Source organism: Branchiostoma lanceolatum, chromosome 1 (genome assembly GCF_035083965.1).
Source record: "Branchiostoma lanceolatum isolate klBraLanc5 chromosome 1, klBraLanc5.hap2, whole genome shotgun sequence".
In the NCBI taxonomy this organism is placed as follows: Eukaryota; Metazoa; Chordata; class Leptocardii; order Amphioxiformes; family Branchiostomatidae; genus Branchiostoma; species Branchiostoma lanceolatum.
Window position 1 is genome coordinate 19,668,720 of NC_089722.1, and position 21,149 is coordinate 19,689,868.

A 21,149-nucleotide genomic window follows, 5' to 3' on the forward strand; every position below is an offset into this window, starting at 1 on the left:
TATAGTTCAAAGGTGAAGTCTAACAACCAATCACAGGGCTGGAAAACTCAAAATTTCCCACTATGCTTTGTAATCCAAGATGGCAGCCCACATGTTCAGAAAATTCGTGGGGAGGGGCCAGCAAATACTTCTAGCATCCAAAAGGCCTAAAAACACACATAAGGAAAGGCTCCAAAACACACTTACCAGTATTTCAATGTCCCAAAGTTCCTTTCCTCTGGCTAGCTAAACATGTCTACTTACCAAATCTGGAAAAAGCAGAGTTTCGACTCCGGCGTTTTCTCCGGCTACAGGCCTCCGAACAAAACAAAGCTGACCTTTCACCCCCCCAGCTGGTAGAGGCTTGCATCACCATGCCGACAACAGGCCCCAGAAGATGTAAGATTACACCACTAGGGTCAACTAAGGTCAACATTTTTGTCTAGATTTGAAAAGTAAACACTCCTCTTGTACCTCTGGAAGAAAATTGGCCTAATCTGACCATACATGGCCCCTAGAAAAAAATCTCAAAAATAATAAGAGAAAAATACAAATGGTAGGCAAACTGCACCGTCTGCGCAGGTCATATTTCCCGGTCCCTCCCCTTACAGGTAGTTCAAGGTCAAGATAGACAGATATAACTGACATCATGTCTTAGGGTAAAGGGTTCTGAGTACCATGGCCAAAAATCAAAGCCCTACCATGAATCGCAGAGATATGACAGGTCATTATCAAACAGGTGTCAGACCAAGCACTGCATTAGCCTACAATGGCAGTCATCACAGGTCAGACTGTGATGAAGACAGGGGGCCTTGACAGCTATAATCTGTCATTGAGAGGTCAACTTTATTGTCAGATCATGTTTTTTGTCAACGGTGTCAATCAAGACACTGACTTGATCACTTGGCGGATGATTGACACGAAAACTTGTCAATTTGAGAGCATTTCATTTGAGAGCATACTTTAGGACTAGGGAGACATGCACATTCTCTTCTCCAAATATACTCATGAACTACATGCTAATTTGTTAAATTTTGTTTTTCATACATGGACTGACACCTGTAGGATGACTGTCATATTCCAGGAAGCCGGGGGGGGGGGGGGGGGGGGGGGGGGGTACACACACACTATCCTATGTCCTGTCCTCCTTAGTCACAAGCTACTTCCTGGAAGAAGGCAGGCAGGGCCCAAGGTTCTGGACTCCCCTGGGCCAATCCATCACCAGCCCACAGCCCTTGTCAAGAAAACTTTAAAATGAAGGCAAGACAAGTAACATCTCAGAAACTTGCTGAACATCGTCTGAGGTGCACGCCCAAGCCAATCAAGCACCTGCCATGGGACGCAAGAAAGCTAGCAAGGCGAGGCCAACAGTCTTCAAGAAAGGCAACATACCACACAACAAGGGCACCAAGACGCAGCATGCCAAACCAGAGATACCTGTCTACCGCAGGGTGACGGAAGACCAGTATGAGCTGCTGCAGAACACTGACCGGAGAGGCAACCCCCTGATACGCCGGAAGAAAGTGGTACTTGCGAAGAGGAGAGTGATGCTTCTGAGACCAAAGAGGCAGCTGCGCAGCAAAATTGCGAGGGCTGTTTCAAGGGGGTACACGTCCACAGATGCAAGAGGAGGTGACAGCCCAGATGACTTGGTCGGCTATCGTATCTGGCTAGCACGGGACGCAGTGAAGGCCTGCACTACAGCACAGAGAGAGCACGATAAACAACGGCCAAGATGCAGAGCACTAGTCCGCCTGTCTGCCAAGTTGGAGAGAAAGGTGGGACTTGCCACAGCTGAGACCTTTGTCTGTGACGGCTGCCAGTATAGGTCCAGAAGCTTTAAATTCTACGACGAGATTGTAGGGAAAGGACAACGCGGAAGAAGGATGGCTGTACTCAACATGGCTATCCAGGTAGCCTTGGCAAACTGCTCGATGGGAGTGCATGCCTTCAGGCAGTTTGCAGCTGCCATGGACCTACCTGTGCCTGCTGCAAGTCAGATGAGGGCGAATGCACGCAAGTACAGCGAACTCATGGTGGAGGAGAATGACAGAGATATGAAGGTTTGGTCGGAAACTGTCAAAGAAATCAATGCCATCCTCGGCAATGGCGAGGACAGTCCCATAATGGGTGAAGCTGACTCAAGGTATAAAAGTGCACTCTACGCAGGGCTTGGGAAGAAGCCTGGCCAACCATCACCCAATGCTCACACTATCTTCTGTGAGAATGTCACTGTTCGGAGGCTGATCCTGGCACATTTCCTGGCTCAGAAGCAGTGCTCTACATGCCAGCGGCCCCAAAGACGAAAACTTGGACGGCCTTGCAGGGTACAGAAGCGCAAGCATCACAAGTGCCCAGCCAATCTGAAACCACACGACGTGATAGGGGATGAAGAATTTGCCGGCAGGGAAATCGGACGGAGGCTCCTTGCAAACAAGGTCCCTGTCAGCCACATAATAACTGATGGGGATAGCCATTTTGCAAGGGGTCTGTCCGAGGTCATGAAGGAGGCGAGGGGGAAACGTACCAAACATCTGAGAGACTTTGTGCACATTGGCAGGAGTGTGGCAAGAGCTGTCCGCCATGGAAGCTGGAGTCGAGAGATGTTCCCTGGTAAAACTGCTGTCCAAAGAAACAGAGTGAAGTCCAGGTTTGCAGAGGAGCTGCGTGTGCGGCTTAATGCGGAACACGACACCGCTGTGCTGAGGTTCGGCAAAAGAAGAGAAAAGATGGAGGAGGCAATGGAATTGGCTATGGATGCCATACCTGTATGCTACACTGGGAATCATGACAAGTGCTGGCAGTCCATGGTCTGTAATGGTAGGAAGCGATGGAAAGCAGACAGACAGTACCTACCTGTAAAAAACTTGAATCCTAACAGCTCGGACATGAAGGAGATGAGAAGAATTATGGAGAAGAGACTCGGAAAGAAGGCATTAGCCTCCACCAGGTACTGCATGGACACTAACAAGGCCGAGTCTGTTAATCGTCAGTCCACGAAGAATGTGCCCAAGAGTGGCAATTGGATAGAGACCTTACCTGGGCGGTTCGCCACCACTATTCACAGCTCCAATAATGGTGTTGCCTTGTCAATCGTCAAGCGTAGAGAGGCAGCCGGTATCTCCTTGTCGCCAATGTCTCCAACAGTCAGGGTCCTGGAAAGCATGGAGAGGGAGCGGCTTTACAGAAGGGCACACAAGAATGAACCGGAGTCCAAGCAAAGGGCCATGTTAAACAGGGTCCGCCAGTTTAAAACTTACGACGAACTAAAGGAGATGGGGACATACAAGTCAGGCGACGTTCCCAGTGCCTCTGGCGATGTTCCCAGTGCTGAAAAGAAGAGGAAATGCTCACAGAAGCAGCCAAGAGGCAAAGCTGACCATACCTACAACAGGATGGAGGGAGAGGGACCAGCTTCCATATCAGACTCTGATGGTTGGACTACTGACTCTGATTTTTCTGAGACTGATGAAGAAACAGACTGACTTTCTTACCTTCAAAGATGCACGCGGGATAGGGGTCGTGCCCGCCAAGACACTCCCCCCCTCTGTGACACTTTTTCCTGTTGATGTTTACTTTCCGAGGTTCAGCCGAGAGGTGATCAGGATTCACGCAGTAAGAGATGTGACACCGGTGACTAATATCTAGGTTTTTTGGTATGCCAAACACCCCTCTCCACAGCATGTATGCTACCCTATGGGCGTACATCGGCTTTCGCTGTTGCTTTTTTAAAGGCTTTCCAGGCACCCAGGGAACTTGAATGACCCCGTACTTGCCTCCTGACTTTGTAACAAGTTGTCCAGTCCAAATGATGCATGATTTAGTAGGATGTTGACTAGTTTTTGTGGACATTTTCTGTCTGAATTCTGTCTGCCAATCTGACATGCTTCCCACTGCCATTTTCTTGTCAAGAACAACAAATATGCTAATTAAAATCTGATGACTTGAACTGAAATGGTCTCTGTCATGTGTTTCTGGTGTCACTTTCATGCATACTTTGCATAAATTAGCTGTTTAGGGCCGTAAGGTGATACAACAGTTAGGGCCTAATTTCCTCTTCAGGGGAGGGGCCAGCAAATACTTCTAGCATCCAAAAGGCCTAAAAACACACATAAGGAAAGGCTCCAAAACACACTTACCAGTATTTCAATGTCCCAAAGTTCCTTTCCTCTGGCTAGCTAAACATGTCTACTTACCAAATCTGGAAAAAGCAGAGTTTCGACTCCGGCGTTTTCTCCGGCTACAGGCCTCCGAACAAAACAAAGCTGACCTTTCACCCCCCCAGCTGGTAGAGGCTTGCATCACCATGCCGACAACAGGCCCCAGAAGATGTAAGATTACACCACTAGGGTCAACTAAGGTCAACATTTTTGTCTAGATTTGAAAAGTAAACACTCCTCTTGTACCTCTGGAAGAAAATTGGCCTAATCTGACCATACATGGCCCCTAGAAAAAAATCTCAAAAATAATAAGAGAAAAATACAAATGGTAGGCAAACTGCACCGTCTGCGCAGGTCATATTTCCCGGTCCCTCCCCTTACAGGTAGTTCAAGGTCAAGATAGACAGATATAACTGACATCATGTCTTAGGGTAAAGGGTTCTGAGTACCATGGCCAAAAATCAAAGCCCTACCATGAATCGCAGAGATATGACAGGTCATTATCAAACAGGTGTCAGACCAAGCACTGCATTAGCCTACAATGGCAGTCATCACAGGTCAGACTGTGATGAAGACAGGGGGCCTTGACAGCTATAATCTGTCATTGAGAGGTCAACTTTATTGTCAGATCATGTTTTTTGTCAACGGTGTCAATCAAGACACTGACTTGATCACTTGGCGGATGATTGACACGAAAACTTGTCAATTTGAGAGCATTTCATTTGAGAGCATACTTTAGGACTAGGGAGACATGCACATTCTCTTCTCCAAATATACTCATGAACTACATGCTAATTTGTTAAATTTTGTTTTTCATACATGGACTGACACCTGTAGGATGACTGTCATATTCCAGGAAGCCGGGGGGGGGGGGGGGGGGGGGGGGGGTACACACACACTATCCTATGTCCTGTCCTCCTTAGTCACAAGCTACTTCCTGGAAGAAGGCAGGCAGGGCCCAAGGTTCTGGACTCCCCTGGGCCAATCCATCACCAGCCCACAGCCCTTGTCAAGAAAACTTTAAAATGAAGGCAAGACAAGTAACATCTCAGAAACTTGCTGAACATCGTCTGAGGTGCACGCCCAAGCCAATCAAGCACCTGCCATGGGACGCAAGAAAGCTAGCAAGGCGAGGCCAACAGTCTTCAAGAAAGGCAACATACCACACAACAAGGGCACCAAGACGCAGCATGCCAAACCAGAGATACCTGTCTACCGCAGGGTGACGGAAGACCAGTATGAGCTGCTGCAGAACACTGACCGGAGAGGCAACCCCCTGATACGCCGGAAGAAAGTGGTACTTGCGAAGAGGAGAGTGATGCTTCTGAGACCAAAGAGGCAGCTGCGCAGCAAAATTGCGAGGGCTGTTTCAAGGGGGTACACGTCCACAGATGCAAGAGGAGGTGACAGCCCAGATGACTTGGTCGGCTATCGTATCTGGCTAGCACGGGACGCAGTGAAGGCCTGCACTACAGCACAGAGAGAGCACGATAAACAACGGCCAAGATGCAGAGCACTAGTCCGCCTGTCTGCCAAGTTGGAGAGAAAGGTGGGACTTGCCACAGCTGAGACCTTTGTCTGTGACGGCTGCCAGTATAGGTCCAGAAGCTTTAAATTCTACGACGAGATTGTAGGGAAAGGACAACGCGGAAGAAGGATGGCTGTACTCAACATGGCTATCCAGGTAGCCTTGGCAAACTGCTCGATGGGAGTGCATGCCTTCAGGCAGTTTGCAGCTGCCATGGACCTACCTGTGCCTGCTGCAAGTCAGATGAGGGCGAATGCACGCAAGTACAGCGAACTCATGGTGGAGGAGAATGACAGAGATATGAAGGTTTGGTCGGAAACTGTCAAAGAAATCAATGCCATCCTCGGCAATGGCGAGGACAGTCCCATAATGGGTGAAGCTGACTCAAGGTATAAAAGTGCACTCTACGCAGGGCTTGGGAAGAAGCCTGGCCAACCATCACCCAATGCTCACACTATCTTCTGTGAGAATGTCACTGTTCGGAGGCTGATCCTGGCACATTTCCTGGCTCAGAAGCAGTGCTCTACATGCCAGCGGCCCCAAAGACGAAAACTTGGACGGCCTTGCAGGGTACAGAAGCGCAAGCATCACAAGTGCCCAGCCAATCTGAAACCACACGACGTGATAGGGGATGAAGAATTTGCCGGCAGGGAAATCGGACGGAGGCTCCTTGCAAACAAGGTCCCTGTCAGCCACATAATAACTGATGGGGATAGCCATTTTGCAAGGGGTCTGTCCGAGGTCATGAAGGAGGCGAGGGGGAAACGTACCAAACATCTGAGAGACTTTGTGCACATTGGCAGGAGTGTGGCAAGAGCTGTCCGCCATGGAAGCTGGAGTCGAGAGATGTTCCCTGGTAAAACTGCTGTCCAAAGAAACAGAGTGAAGTCCAGGTTTGCAGAGGAGCTGCGTGTGCGGCTTAATGCGGAACACGACACCGCTGTGCTGAGGTTCGGCAAAAGAAGAGAAAAGATGGAGGAGGCAATGGAATTGGCTATGGATGCCATACCTGTATGCTACACTGGGAATCATGACAAGTGCTGGCAGTCCATGGTCTGTAATGGTAGGAAGCGATGGAAAGCAGACAGACAGTACCTACCTGTAAAAAACTTGAATCCTAACAGCTCGGACATGAAGGAGATGAGAAGAATTATGGAGAAGAGACTCGGAAAGAAGGCATTAGCCTCCACCAGGTACTGCATGGACACTAACAAGGCCGAGTCTGTTAATCGTCAGTCCACGAAGAATGTGCCCAAGAGTGGCAATTGGATAGAGACCTTACCTGGGCGGTTCGCCACCACTATTCACAGCTCCAATAATGGTGTTGCCTTGTCAATCGTCAAGCGTAGAGAGGCAGCCGGTATCTCCTTGTCGCCAATGTCTCCAACAGTCAGGGTCCTGGAAAGCATGGAGAGGGAGCGGCTTTACAGAAGGGCACACAAGAATGAACCGGAGTCCAAGCAAAGGGCCATGTTAAACAGGGTCCGCCAGTTTAAAACTTACGACGAACTAAAGGAGATGGGGACATACAAGTCAGGCGACGTTCCCAGTGCCTCTGGCGATGTTCCCAGTGCTGAAAAGAAGAGGAAATGCTCACAGAAGCAGCCAAGAGGCAAAGCTGACCATACCTACAACAGGATGGAGGGAGAGGGACCAGCTTCCATATCAGACTCTGATGGTTGGACTACTGACTCTGATTTTTCTGAGACTGATGAAGAAACAGACTGACTTTCTTACCTTCAAAGATGCACGCGGGATAGGGGTCGTGCCCGCCAAGACACTCCCCCCCTCTGTGACACTTTTTCCTGTTGATGTTTACTTTCCGAGGTTCAGCCGAGAGGTGATCAGGATTCACGCAGTAAGAGATGTGACACCGGTGACTAATATCTAGGTTTTTTGGTATGCCAAACACCCCTCTCCACAGCATGTATGCTACCCTATGGGCGTACATCGGCTTTCGCTGTTGCTTTTTTAAAGGCTTTCCAGGCACCCAGGGAACTTGAATGACCCCGTACTTGCCTCCTGACTTTGTAACAAGTTGTCCAGTCCAAATGATGCATGATTTAGTAGGATGTTGACTAGTTTTTGTGGACATTTTCTGTCTGAATTCTGTCTGCCAATCTGACATGCTTCCCACTGCCATTTTCTTGTCAAGAACAACAAATATGCTAATTAAAATCTGATGACTTGAACTGAAATGGTCTCTGTCATGTGTTTCTGGTGTCACTTTCATGCATACTTTGCATAAATTAGCTGTTTAGGGCCGTAAGGTGATACAACAGTTAGGGCCTAATTTCCTCTTCAGGGGAGGGGCCAGCAAATACTTCTAGCATCCAAAAGGCCTAAAAACACACATAAGGAAAGGCTCCAAAACACACTTACCAGTATTTCAATGTCCCAAAGTTCCTTTCCTCTGGCTAGCTAAACATGTCTACTTACCAAATCTGGAAAAAGCAGAGTTTCGACTCCGGCGTTTTCTCCGGCTACAGGCCTCCGAACAAAACAAAGCTGACCTTTCACCCCCCCAGCTGGTAGAGGCTTGCATCACCATGCCGACAACAGGCCCCAGAAGATGTAAGATTACACCACTAGGGTCAACTAAGGTCAACATTTTTGTCTAGATTTGAAAAGTAAACACTCCTCTTGTACCTCTGGAAGAAAATTGGCCTAATCTGACCATACATGGCCCCTAGAAAAAAATCTCAAAAATAATAAGAGAAAAATACAAATGGTAGGCAAACTGCACCGTCTGCGCAGGTCATATTTCCCGGTCCCTCCCCTTACAGGTAGTTCAAGGTCAAGATAGACAGATATAACTGACATCATGTCTTAGGGTAAAGGGTTCTGAGTACCATGGCCAAAAATCAAAGCCCTACCATGAATCGCAGAGATATGACAGGTCATTATCAAACAGGTGTCAGACCAAGCACTGCATTAGCCTACAATGGCAGTCATCACAGGTCAGACTGTGATGAAGACAGGGGGCCTTGACAGCTATAATCTGTCATTGAGAGGTCAACTTTATTGTCAGATCATGTTTTTTGTCAACGGTGTCAATCAAGACACTGACTTGATCACTTGGCGGATGATTGACACGAAAACTTGTCAATTTGAGAGCATTTCATTTGAGAGCATACTTTAGGACTAGGGAGACATGCACATTCTCTTCTCCAAATATACTCATGAACTACATGCTAATTTGTTAAATTTTGTTTTTCATACATGGACTGACACCTGTAGGATGACTGTCATATTCCAGGAAGCCGGGGGGGGGGGGGGGGGGGGGGGGGGTACACACACACTATCCTATGTCCTGTCCTCCTTAGTCACAAGCTACTTCCTGGAAGAAGGCAGGCAGGGCCCAAGGTTCTGGACTCCCCTGGGCCAATCCATCACCAGCCCACAGCCCTTGTCAAGAAAACTTTAAAATGAAGGCAAGACAAGTAACATCTCAGAAACTTGCTGAACATCGTCTGAGGTGCACGCCCAAGCCAATCAAGCACCTGCCATGGGACGCAAGAAAGCTAGCAAGGCGAGGCCAACAGTCTTCAAGAAAGGCAACATACCACACAACAAGGGCACCAAGACGCAGCATGCCAAACCAGAGATACCTGTCTACCGCAGGGTGACGGAAGACCAGTATGAGCTGCTGCAGAACACTGACCGGAGAGGCAACCCCCTGATACGCCGGAAGAAAGTGGTACTTGCGAAGAGGAGAGTGATGCTTCTGAGACCAAAGAGGCAGCTGCGCAGCAAAATTGCGAGGGCTGTTTCAAGGGGGTACACGTCCACAGATGCAAGAGGAGGTGACAGCCCAGATGACTTGGTCGGCTATCGTATCTGGCTAGCACGGGACGCAGTGAAGGCCTGCACTACAGCACAGAGAGAGCACGATAAACAACGGCCAAGATGCAGAGCACTAGTCCGCCTGTCTGCCAAGTTGGAGAGAAAGGTGGGACTTGCCACAGCTGAGACCTTTGTCTGTGACGGCTGCCAGTATAGGTCCAGAAGCTTTAAATTCTACGACGAGATTGTAGGGAAAGGACAACGCGGAAGAAGGATGGCTGTACTCAACATGGCTATCCAGGTAGCCTTGGCAAACTGCTCGATGGGAGTGCATGCCTTCAGGCAGTTTGCAGCTGCCATGGACCTACCTGTGCCTGCTGCAAGTCAGATGAGGGCGAATGCACGCAAGTACAGCGAACTCATGGTGGAGGAGAATGACAGAGATATGAAGGTTTGGTCGGAAACTGTCAAAGAAATCAATGCCATCCTCGGCAATGGCGAGGACAGTCCCATAATGGGTGAAGCTGACTCAAGGTATAAAAGTGCACTCTACGCAGGGCTTGGGAAGAAGCCTGGCCAACCATCACCCAATGCTCACACTATCTTCTGTGAGAATGTCACTGTTCGGAGGCTGATCCTGGCACATTTCCTGGCTCAGAAGCAGTGCTCTACATGCCAGCGGCCCCAAAGACGAAAACTTGGACGGCCTTGCAGGGTACAGAAGCGCAAGCATCACAAGTGCCCAGCCAATCTGAAACCACACGACGTGATAGGGGATGAAGAATTTGCCGGCAGGGAAATCGGACGGAGGCTCCTTGCAAACAAGGTCCCTGTCAGCCACATAATAACTGATGGGGATAGCCATTTTGCAAGGGGTCTGTCCGAGGTCATGAAGGAGGCGAGGGGGAAACGTACCAAACATCTGAGAGACTTTGTGCACATTGGCAGGAGTGTGGCAAGAGCTGTCCGCCATGGAAGCTGGAGTCGAGAGATGTTCCCTGGTAAAACTGCTGTCCAAAGAAACAGAGTGAAGTCCAGGTTTGCAGAGGAGCTGCGTGTGCGGCTTAATGCGGAACACGACACCGCTGTGCTGAGGTTCGGCAAAAGAAGAGAAAAGATGGAGGAGGCAATGGAATTGGCTATGGATGCCATACCTGTATGCTACACTGGGAATCATGACAAGTGCTGGCAGTCCATGGTCTGTAATGGTAGGAAGCGATGGAAAGCAGACAGACAGTACCTACCTGTAAAAAACTTGAATCCTAACAGCTCGGACATGAAGGAGATGAGAAGAATTATGGAGAAGAGACTCGGAAAGAAGGCATTAGCCTCCACCAGGTACTGCATGGACACTAACAAGGCCGAGTCTGTTAATCGTCAGTCCACGAAGAATGTGCCCAAGAGTGGCAATTGGATAGAGACCTTACCTGGGCGGTTCGCCACCACTATTCACAGCTCCAATAATGGTGTTGCCTTGTCAATCGTCAAGCGTAGAGAGGCAGCCGGTATCTCCTTGTCGCCAATGTCTCCAACAGTCAGGGTCCTGGAAAGCATGGAGAGGGAGCGGCTTTACAGAAGGGCACACAAGAATGAACCGGAGTCCAAGCAAAGGGCCATGTTAAACAGGGTCCGCCAGTTTAAAACTTACGACGAACTAAAGGAGATGGGGACATACAAGTCAGGCGACGTTCCCAGTGCCTCTGGCGATGTTCCCAGTGCTGAAAAGAAGAGGAAATGCTCACAGAAGCAGCCAAGAGGCAAAGCTGACCATACCTACAACAGGATGGAGGGAGAGGGACCAGCTTCCATATCAGACTCTGATGGTTGGACTACTGACTCTGATTTTTCTGAGACTGATGAAGAAACAGACTGACTTTCTTACCTTCAAAGATGCACGCGGGATAGGGGTCGTGCCCGCCAAGACACTCCCCCCCTCTGTGACACTTTTTCCTGTTGATGTTTACTTTCCGAGGTTCAGCCGAGAGGTGATCAGGATTCACGCAGTAAGAGATGTGACACCGGTGACTAATATCTAGGTTTTTTGGTATGCCAAACACCCCTCTCCACAGCATGTATGCTACCCTATGGGCGTACATCGGCTTTCGCTGTTGCTTTTTTAAAGGCTTTCCAGGCACCCAGGGAACTTGAATGACCCCGTACTTGCCTCCTGACTTTGTAACAAGTTGTCCAGTCCAAATGATGCATGATTTAGTAGGATGTTGACTAGTTTTTGTGGACATTTTCTGTCTGAATTCTGTCTGCCAATCTGACATGCTTCCCACTGCCATTTTCTTGTCAAGAACAACAAATATGCTAATTAAAATCTGATGACTTGAACTGAAATGGTCTCTGTCATGTGTTTCTGGTGTCACTTTCATGCATACTTTGCATAAATTAGCTGTTTAGGGCCGTAAGGTGATACAACAGTTAGGGCCTAATTTCCTCTTCAGGGGAGGGGCCAGCAAATACTTCTAGCATCCAAAAGGCCTAAAAACACACATAAGGAAAGGCTCCAAAACACACTTACCAGTATTTCAATGTCCCAAAGTTCCTTTCCTCTGGCTAGCTAAACATGTCTACTTACCAAATCTGGAAAAAGCAGAGTTTCGACTCCGGCGTTTTCTCCGGCTACAGGCCTCCGAACAAAACAAAGCTGACCTTTCACCCCCCCAGCTGGTAGAGGCTTGCATCACCATGCCGACAACAGGCCCCAGAAGATGTAAGATTACACCACTAGGGTCAACTAAGGTCAACATTTTTGTCTAGATTTGAAAAGTAAACACTCCTCTTGTACCTCTGGAAGAAAATTGGCCTAATCTGACCATACATGGCCCCTAGAAAAAAATCTCAAAAATAATAAGAGAAAAATACAAATGGTAGGCAAACTGCACCGTCTGCGCAGGTCATATTTCCCGGTCCCTCCCCTTACAGGTAGTTCAAGGTCAAGATAGACAGATATAACTGACATCATGTCTTAGGGTAAAGGGTTCTGAGTACCATGGCCAAAAATCAAAGCCCTACCATGAATCGCAGAGATATGACAGGTCATTATCAAACAGGTGTCAGACCAAGCACTGCATTAGCCTACAATGGCAGTCATCACAGGTCAGACTGTGATGAAGACAGGGGGCCTTGACAGCTATAATCTGTCATTGAGAGGTCAACTTTATTGTCAGATCATGTTTTTTGTCAACGGTGTCAATCAAGACACTGACTTGATCACTTGGCGGATGATTGACACGAAAACTTGTCAATTTGAGAGCATTTCATTTGAGAGCATACTTTAGGACTAGGGAGACATGCACATTCTCTTCTCCAAATATACTCATGAACTACATGCTAATTTGTTAAATTTTGTTTTTCATACATGGACTGACACCTGTAGGATGACTGTCATATTCCAGGAAGCCGGGGGGGGGGGGGGGGGGGGGGGGGGGTACACACACACTATCCTATGTCCTGTCCTCCTTAGTCACAAGCTACTTCCTGGAAGAAGGCAGGCAGGGCCCAAGGTTCTGGACTCCCCTGGGCCAATCCATCACCAGCCCACAGCCCTTGTCAAGAAAACTTTAAAATGAAGGCAAGACAAGTAACATCTCAGAAACTTGCTGAACATCGTCTGAGGTGCACGCCCAAGCCAATCAAGCACCTGCCATGGGACGCAAGAAAGCTAGCAAGGCGAGGCCAACAGTCTTCAAGAAAGGCAACATACCACACAACAAGGGCACCAAGACGCAGCATGCCAAACCAGAGATACCTGTCTACCGCAGGGTGACGGAAGACCAGTATGAGCTGCTGCAGAACACTGACCGGAGAGGCAACCCCCTGATACGCCGGAAGAAAGTGGTACTTGCGAAGAGGAGAGTGATGCTTCTGAGACCAAAGAGGCAGCTGCGCAGCAAAATTGCGAGGGCTGTTTCAAGGGGGTACACGTCCACAGATGCAAGAGGAGGTGACAGCCCAGATGACTTGGTCGGCTATCGTATCTGGCTAGCACGGGACGCAGTGAAGGCCTGCACTACAGCACAGAGAGAGCACGATAAACAACGGCCAAGATGCAGAGCACTAGTCCGCCTGTCTGCCAAGTTGGAGAGAAAGGTGGGACTTGCCACAGCTGAGACCTTTGTCTGTGACGGCTGCCAGTATAGGTCCAGAAGCTTTAAATTCTACGACGAGATTGTAGGGAAAGGACAACGCGGAAGAAGGATGGCTGTACTCAACATGGCTATCCAGGTAGCCTTGGCAAACTGCTCGATGGGAGTGCATGCCTTCAGGCAGTTTGCAGCTGCCATGGACCTACCTGTGCCTGCTGCAAGTCAGATGAGGGCGAATGCACGCAAGTACAGCGAACTCATGGTGGAGGAGAATGACAGAGATATGAAGGTTTGGTCGGAAACTGTCAAAGAAATCAATGCCATCCTCGGCAATGGCGAGGACAGTCCCATAATGGGTGAAGCTGACTCAAGGTATAAAAGTGCACTCTACGCAGGGCTTGGGAAGAAGCCTGGCCAACCATCACCCAATGCTCACACTATCTTCTGTGAGAATGTCACTGTTCGGAGGCTGATCCTGGCACATTTCCTGGCTCAGAAGCAGTGCTCTACATGCCAGCGGCCCCAAAGACGAAAACTTGGACGGCCTTGCAGGGTACAGAAGCGCAAGCATCACAAGTGCCCAGCCAATCTGAAACCACACGACGTGATAGGGGATGAAGAATTTGCCGGCAGGGAAATCGGACGGAGGCTCCTTGCAAACAAGGTCCCTGTCAGCCACATAATAACTGATGGGGATAGCCATTTTGCAAGGGGTCTGTCCGAGGTCATGAAGGAGGCGAGGGGGAAACGTACCAAACATCTGAGAGACTTTGTGCACATTGGCAGGAGTGTGGCAAGAGCTGTCCGCCATGGAAGCTGGAGTCGAGAGATGTTCCCTGGTAAAACTGCTGTCCAAAGAAACAGAGTGAAGTCCAGGTTTGCAGAGGAGCTGCGTGTGCGGCTTAATGCGGAACACGACACCGCTGTGCTGAGGTTCGGCAAAAGAAGAGAAAAGATGGAGGAGGCAATGGAATTGGCTATGGATGCCATACCTGTATGCTACACTGGGAATCATGACAAGTGCTGGCAGTCCATGGTCTGTAATGGTAGGAAGCGATGGAAAGCAGACAGACAGTACCTACCTGTAAAAAACTTGAATCCTAACAGCTCGGACATGAAGGAGATGAGAAGAATTATGGAGAAGAGACTCGGAAAGAAGGCATTAGCCTCCACCAGGTACTGCATGGACACTAACAAGGCCGAGTCTGTTAATCGTCAGTCCACGAAGAATGTGCCCAAGAGTGGCAATTGGATAGAGACCTTACCTGGGCGGTTCGCCACCACTATTCACAGCTCCAATAATGGTGTTGCCTTGTCAATCGTCAAGCGTAGAGAGGCAGCCGGTATCTCCTTGTCGCCAATGTCTCCAACAGTCAGGGTCCTGGAAAGCATGGAGAGGGAGCGGCTTTACAGAAGGGCACACAAGAATGAACCGGAGTCCAAGCAAAGGGCCATGTTAAACAGGGTCCGCCAGTTTAAAACTTACGACGAACTAAAGGAGATGGGGACATACAAGTCAGGCGACGTTCCCAGTGCCTCTGGCGATGTTCCCAGTGCTGAAAAGAAGAGGAAATGCTCACAGAAGCAGCCAAGAGGCAAAGCTGACCATACCTACAACAGGATGGAGGGAGAGGGACCAGCTTCCATATCAGACTCTGATGGTTGGACTACTGACTCTGATTTTTCTGAGACTGATGAAGAAACAGACTGACTTTCTTACCTTCAAAGATGCACGCGGGATAGGGGTCGTGCCCGCCAAGACACTCCCCCCCTCTGTGACACTTTTTCCTGTTGATGTTTACTTTCCGAGGTTCAGCCGAGAGGTGATCAGGATTCACGCAGTAAGAGATGTGACACCGGTGACTAATATCTAGGTTTTTTGGTATGCCAAACACCCCTCTCCACAGCATGTATGCTACCCTATGGGCGTACATCGGCTTTCGCTGTTGCTTTTTTAAAGGCTTTCCAGGCACCCAGGGAACTTGAATGACCCCGTACTTGCCTCCTGACTTTGTAACAAGTTGTCCAGTCCAAATGATGCATGATTTAGTAGGATGTTGACTAGTTTTTGTGGACATTTTCTGTCTGAATTCTGTCTGCCAATCTGACATGCTTCCCACTGCCATTTTCTTGTCAAGAACAACAAATATGCTAATTAAAATCTGATGACTTGAACTGAAATGGTCTCTGTCATGTGTTTCTGGTGTCACTTTCATGCATACTTTGCATAAATTAGCTGTTTAGGGCCGTAAGGTGATACAACAGTTAGGGCCTAATTTCCTCTTCAGGGGAGGGGCCAGCAAATACTTCTAGCATCCAAAAGGCCTAAAAACACACATAAGGAAAGGCTCCAAAACACACTTACCAGTATTTCAATGTCCCAAAGTTCCTTTCCTCTGGCTAGCTAAACATGTCTACTTACCAAATCTGGAAAAAGCAGAGTTTCGACTCCGGCGTTTTCTCCGGCTACAGGCCTCCGAACAAAACAAAGCTGACCTTTCACCCCCCCAGCTGGTAGAGGCTTGCATCACCATGCCGACAACAGGCCCCAGAAGATGTAAGATTACACCACTAGGGTCAACTAAGGTCAACATTTTTGTCTAGATTTGAAAAGTAAACACTCCTCTTGTACCTCTGGAAGAAAATTGGCCTAATCTGACCATACATGGCCCCTAGAAAAAAATCTCAAAAATAATAAGAGAAAAATACAAATGGTAGGCAAACTGCACCGTCTGCGCAGGTCATATTTCCCGGTCCCTCCCCTTACAGGTAGTTCAAGGTCAAGATAGACAGATATAACTGACATCATGTCTTAGGGTAAAGGGTTCTGAGTACCATGGCCAAAAATCAAAGCCCTACCATGAATCGCAGAGATATGACAGGTCATTATCAAACAGGTGTCAGACCAAGCACTGCATTAGCCTACAATGGCAGTCATCACAGGTCAGACTGTGATGAAGACAGGGGGCCTTGACAGCTATAATCTGTCATTGAGAGGTCAACTTTATTGTCAGATCATGTTTTTTGTCAACGGTGTCAATCAAGACACTGACTTGATCACTTGGCGGATGATTGACACGAAAACTTGTCAATTTGAGAGCATTTCATTTGAGAGCATACTTTAGGACTAGGGAGACATGCACATTCTCTTCTCCAAATATACTCATGAACTACATGCTAATTTGTTAAATTTTGTTTTTCATACATGGACTGACACCTGTAGGATGACTGTCATATTCCAGGAAGCCGGGGGGGGGGGGGGGGGGGGGGGGGGGTACACACACACTATCCTATGTCCTGTCCTCCTTAGTCACAAGCTACTTCCTGGAAGAAGGCAGGCAGGGCCCAAGGTTCTGGACTCCCCTGGGCCAATCCATCACCAGCCCACAGCCCTTGTCAAGAAAACTTTAAAATGAAGGCAAGACAAGTAACATCTCAGAAACTTGCTGAACATCGTCTGAGGTGCACGCCCAAGCCAATCAAGCACCTGCCATGGGACGCAAGAAAGCTAGCAAGGCGAGGCCAACAGTCTTCAAGAAAGGCAACATACCACACAACAAGGGCACCAAGACGCAGCATGCCAAACCAGAGATACCTGTCTACCGCAGGGTGACGGAAGACCAGTATGAGCTGCTGCAGAACACTGACCGGAGAGGCAACCCCCTGATACGCCGGAAGAAAGTGGTACTTGCGAAGAGGAGAGTGATGCTTCTGAGACCAAAGAGGCAGCTGCGCAGCAAAATTGCGAGGGCTGTTTCAAGGGGGTACACGTCCACAGATGCAAGAGGAGGTGACAGCCCAGATGACTTGGTCGGCTATCGTATCTGGCTAGCACGGGACGCAGTGAAGGCCTGCACTACAGCACAGAGAGAGCACGATAAACAACGGCCAAGATGCAGAGCACTAGTCCGCCTGTCTGCCAAGTTGGAGAGAAAGGTGGGACTTGCCACAGCTGAGACCTTTGTCTGTGACGGCTGCCAGTATAGGTCCAGAAGCTTTAAATTCTACGACGAGATTGTAGGGAAAGGACAACGCGGAAGAAGGATGGCTGTACTCAACATGGCTATCCAGGTAGCCTTGGCAAACTGCTCGATGGGAGTGCATGCCTTCAGGCAGTTTGCAGCTGCCATGGACCTACCTGTGCCTGCTGCAAGTCAGATGAGGGCGAATGCACGCAAGTACAGCGAACTCATGGTGGAGGAGAATGACAGAGATATGAAGGTTTGGTCGGAAACTGTCAAAGAAATCAATGCCATCCTCGGCAATGGCGAGGACAGTCCCATAATGGGTGAAGCTGACTCAAGGTATAAAAGTGCACTCTACGCAGGGCTTGGGAAGAAGCCTGGCCAACCATCACCCAATGCTCACACTATCTTCTGTGAGAATGTCACTGTTCGGAGGCTGATCCTGGCACATTTCCTGGCTCAGAAGCAGTGCTCTACATGCCAGCGGCCCCAAAGACGAAAACTTGGACGGCCTTGCAGGGTACAGAAGCGCAAGCATCACAAGTGCCCAGCCAATCTGAAACCACACGACGTGATAGGGGATGAAGAATTTGCCGGCAGGGAAATCGGACGGAGGCTCCTTGCAAACAAGGTCCCTGTCAGCCACATAATAACTGATGGGGATAGCCATTTTGCAAGGGGTCTGTCCGAGGTCATGAAGGAGGCGAGGGGGAAACGTACCAAACATCTGAGAGACTTTGTGCACATTGGCAGGAGTGTGGCAAGAGCTGTCCGCCATGGAAGCTGGAGTCGAGAGATGTTCCCTGGTAAAACTGCTGTCCAAAGAAACAGAGTGAAGTCCAGGTTTGCAGAGGAGCTGCGTGTGCGGCTTAATGCGGAACACGACACCGCTGTGCTGAGGTTCGGCAAAAGAAGAGAAAAGATGGAGGAGGCAATGGAATTGGCTATGGATGCCATACCTGTATGCTACACTGGGAATCATGACAAGTGCTGGCAGTCCATGGTCTGTAATGGTAGGAAGCGATGGAAAGCAGACAGACAGTACCTACCTGTAAAAAACTTGAATCCTAACAGCTCGGACATGAAGGAGATGAGAAGAATTATGGAGAAGAGACTCGGAAAGAAGGCATTAGCCTCCACCAGGTACTGCATGGACACTAACAAGGCCGAGTCTGTTAATCGTCAGTCCACGAAGAATGTGCCCAAGAGTGGCAATTGGATAGAGACCTTACCTGGGCGGTTCGCCACCACTATTCACAGCTCCAATAATGGTGTTGCCTTGTCAATCGTCAAGCGTAGAGAGGCAGCCGGTATCTCCTTGTCGCCAATGTCTCCAACAGTCAGGGTCCTGGAAAGCATGGAGAGGGAGCGGCTTTACAGAAGGGCACACAAGAATGAACCGGAGTCCAAGCAAAGGGCCATGTTAAACAGGGTCCGCCAGTTTAAAACTTACGACGAACTAAAGGAGATGGGGACATACAAGTCAGGCGACGTTCCCAGTGCCTCTGGCGATGTTCCCAGTGCTGAAAAGAAGAGGAAATGCTCACAGAAGCAGCCAAGAGGCAAAGCTGACCATACCTACAACAGGATGGAGGGAGAGGGACCAGCTTCCATATCAGACTCTGATGGTTGGACTACTGACTCTGATTTTTCTGAGACTGATGAAGAAACAGACTGACTTTCTTACCTTCAAAGATGCACGCGGGATAGGGGTCGTGCCCGCCAAGACACTCCCCCCCTCTGTGACACTTTTTCCTGTTGATGTTTACTTTCCGAGGTTCAGCCGAGAGGTGATCAGGATTCACGCAGTAAGAGATGTGACACCGGTGACTAATATCTAGGTTTTTTGGTATGCCAAACACCCCTCTCCACAGCATGTATGCTACCCTATGGGCGTACATCGGCTTTCGCTGTTGCTTTTTTAAAGGCTTTCCAGGCACCCAGGGAACTTGAATGACCCCGTACTTGCCTCCTGACTTTGTAACAAGTTGTCCAGTCCAAATGATGCATGATTTAGTAGGATGTTGACTAGTTTTTGTGGACATTTTCTGTCTGAATTCTGTCTGCCAATCTGACATGCTTCCCACTGCCATTTTCTTGTCAAGAACAACAAATATGCTAATTAAAATCTGATGACTTGAACTGAAATGGTCTCTGTCATGTGTTTCTGGTGTCACTTTCATGCATACTTTGCATAAATTAGCTGTTTAGGGCCGTAAGGTGATACAACAGTTAGGGCCTAATTTCCTCTTCAGGGGAGGGGCCAGCAAATACTTCTAGCATCCAAAAGGCCTAAAAACACACATAAGGAAAGGCTCCAAAACACACTTACCAGTATTTCAATGTCCCAAAGTTCCTTTCCTCTGGCTAGCTAAACATGTCTACTTACCAAATCTGGAAAAAGCAGAGTTTCGACTCCGGCGTTTTCTCCGGCTACAGGCCTCCGAACAAAACAAAGCTGACCTTTCACCCCCCCAGCTGGTAGAGGCTTGCATCACCATGCCGACAACAGGCCCCAGAAGATGTAAGATTACACCACTAGGGTCAACTAAGGTCAACATTTTTGTCTAGATTTGAAAAGTAAACACTCCTCTTGTACCTCTGGAAGAAAATTGGCCTAATCTGACCATACATGGCCCCTAGAAAAAAATCTCAAAAATAATAAGAGAAAAATACAAATGGTAGGCAAACTGCACCGTCTGCGCAGGTCATATTTCCCGGTCCCTCCCCTTACAGGTAGTTCAAGGTCAAGATAGACAGATATAACTGACATCATGTCTTAGGGTAAAGGGTTCTGAGTACCATGGCCAAAAATCAAAGCCCTACCATGAATCGCAGAGATATGACAGGTCATTATCAAACAGGTGTCAGACCAAGCACTGCATTAGCCTACAATGGCAGTCATCACAGGTCAGACTGTGATGAAGACAGGGGGCCTTGACAGCTATAATCTGTCATTGAGAGGTCAACTTTATTGTCAGATCATGTTTTTTGTCAACGGTGTCAATCAAGACACTGACTTGATCACTTGGCGGATGATTGACACGAAAACTTGTCAATTTGAGAGCATTTCATTTGAGAGCATACTTTAGGACTAGGGAGACATGCACATTCTCTTCTCCAAATATACTCATGAACTACATGCTAATTTGTTAAATTTTGTTTTTCATACATGGACTGACACCTGTAGGATGACTGTCATATTCCAGGAAGCCGGGGGGGGGGGGGGGGGGGGGGGGGGGTACACACACACTATCCTATGTCCTGTCCTCCTTAGTCACAAGCTACTTCCTGGAAGAAGGCAGGCAGGGCCCAAGGTTCTGGACTCCCCTGGGCCAATCCATCACCAGCCCACAGCCCTTGTCAAGAAAACTTTAAAATGAAGGCAAGACAAGTAACATCTCAGAAACTTGCTGAACATCGTCTGAGGTGCACGCCCAAGCCAATCAAGCACCTGCCATGGGACGCAAGAAAGCTAGCAAGGCGAGGCCAACAGTCTTCAAGAAAGGCAACATACCACACAACAAGGGCACCAAGACGCAGCATGCCAAACCAGAGATACCTGTCTACCGCAGGGTGACGGAAGACCAGTATGAGCTGCTGCAGAACACTGACCGGAGAGGCAACCCCCTGATAC

At 48.7% G+C, this 21,149-nt stretch overlaps 1 protein-coding gene across 1 annotated transcript in view; it reads left to right on the plus strand.

Moving 5' to 3' along the window:
- The first annotated feature begins 23 nt into the window (after positions 1-23).
- Positions 24-21,149, plus strand: part of LOC136439884 (rRNA methyltransferase 3, mitochondrial-like) — a 29,775-nt gene continuing 8,649 nt past the window's right edge. The window contains exon 1 of the mRNA XM_066435544.1: positions 24-104. Coding sequence (XP_066291641.1) covers positions 80-104 — 25 coding nt within the window. The 5' untranslated portion in view covers positions 24-79. The remainder of the gene's footprint in view (positions 105-21,149) is intronic.